The sequence below is a fragment of the Mirounga leonina genome, unplaced genomic scaffold, assembly GCF_011800145.1.
Source record: "Mirounga leonina isolate KUSES-001 unplaced genomic scaffold, KU_Mleo_1.0 Mir_101609, whole genome shotgun sequence".
Taxonomy (NCBI): Eukaryota; Metazoa; Chordata; class Mammalia; order Carnivora; family Phocidae; genus Mirounga; species Mirounga leonina.
Window position 1 is genome coordinate 12512605 of NW_023270164.1, and position 1726 is coordinate 12514330.

At 41.8% G+C, this 1726-nt stretch overlaps 1 protein-coding gene across 1 annotated transcript in view; it reads left to right on the top strand.

Annotated features, from left to right (window-relative positions):
• The first annotated feature begins 294 nt into the window (after positions 1 to 294).
• The window catches only part of GLOD5 (glyoxalase domain containing 5), a 5613-nt gene continuing 4181 nt past the window's right edge, over positions 295 to 1726 (top strand). Inside the window, exon 1 of the mRNA XM_035002456.1 lies at positions 295 to 483. Within this exon, the coding sequence (XP_034858347.1) occupies positions 295 to 483 (189 nt within the window). The remainder of the gene's footprint in view (positions 484 to 1726) is intronic.

Sequence of the window (1726 nt, forward strand, 5' to 3'; positions counted from 1 at the left end):
CTGGGTGGCTCAGTCAAACATCTGCCTTAGGCTCAGGTCATGATCCCAGGGTCCTGGGATCAAGTCCCGCATTGGGCTCCCTTTTCAGCAGGGAGTCTGCTTCTCCCTCTCCCTCTGCTGCTCCCCCCTGCTTGTGCTCTCTCTCTCTCTCTCTCAAATAAATAAAATCTTTAAAAAAAAAACAAAAACACTCTACTCAAGTTTCCTCTCAGGACTTTCCCCTGGAAATGGGGTTGAGGAGGAAGCATAGTCCTTGTGGAGATGAGGGCAGGTGAAGAGAAGGAAACAGGAAACATGGGTGTGACCAGAGGCAATATGATCTCTTTCAAATTTTTTTCTTCTTTAAGTCATGGAGGAACAGCAGTCACTCTTTCACCATGCCTTATCCATAGGCTTGACCATATTGTGATGATGGTAAAGAGTATCAAAGACACCACCATGTTTTATTCCAGGATCCTGGGCATGGAAGTCACAACTTTCAAGGTAATCACTTTCTCAAGTACAAACTGCAAGTGAAGTAGAATTTGGTTATAATACTCTTAATCTCTCCCCCTAAAAACACCCCACAGGAAATCTGTGAGAAAAAAGGATCAATGTAGGAGATTCCAAACTCTGAAAAGTAGAACTTCCAGAGAGAGAACAGAGAAAAACGAGGGGAGGAAATTGCCATAAAAGTAATGCAAGAGAATGTTCCAGTTTTTATCCAGAAAGGGTTAACTGAGTATCAAGCACGAAGTACCACTACACAGTATAATAAGAATGAATCTTACAAATATAAGAGTGAATAAAAGAAGCAAGAAACAATATTGACATATTTATTTTATTTTATTATGTTATGTCACCATCATTAGTTTTTGATGTCGTGTTCCATAATTCATTGTTTGCATGTAACACCCAGTGCTCCATTCAATACGTACCCTCCTTAATACCCATTACCAGGCTCACCCATCCTCCCAACCCCGTCCCCTCTAGAACCCTCAGTTTGTTTCTCAGAGTCCATAGTCTCATGGTTCGTCTTGCCCTCCAATTTCTCCCCCTTCATTTTCCCCTTCCTACTATCTTTTTTTTTTTAAGATTTTATTTATTTATTTGAGAGAGAGAGAGAATGAGAGAGAGCAAGCACATGAGAGGGGGGAGGGTCAGAGGGAGAAGCAGACTCCCTGCCGAGCAGGGAGCCCCAAGCGGGACTCGATCCAGGGACTCCAGGATCATGACCTGAGCCGAAGGCAGTCGCCCAACCAACTGAGCCACCCAGGCGCCCTATCTTTTTTTTTTTTAACATATAATGTACTATTTGTTTCAGGGGTACGGGTCTGTGATTCATCAGTCTTACACAATTCACAGTGCTCACCATAGCACATACCCTCCCCAATGTCCATCACCCAGCCACCCCATCCCTCCTACCCCCCACCACTCCAGCAACCCTCAGTTTGTTTCCTGAGATTAAGAATCTCTTATGGTTTGTCTCCCTCTCTGGTTTCATCTTGTTTCATTTTTCCCTCCCTTCCCCTATGATCCTGTCTTGTTTCTCAAATTCCTCATATCAGTGAGATCATATGATACTTGTCTTTCTCTGATTGACTTATTTCACTTAGCATAAGACCCTCTAGTTCCATCCATGTCATTGCAAATGGCAAGATTTTGGGTTTTTTGATGGCTGCATAATATTCCATTATATGTATATATATATATATATATATATATATATATATATATATATATATAT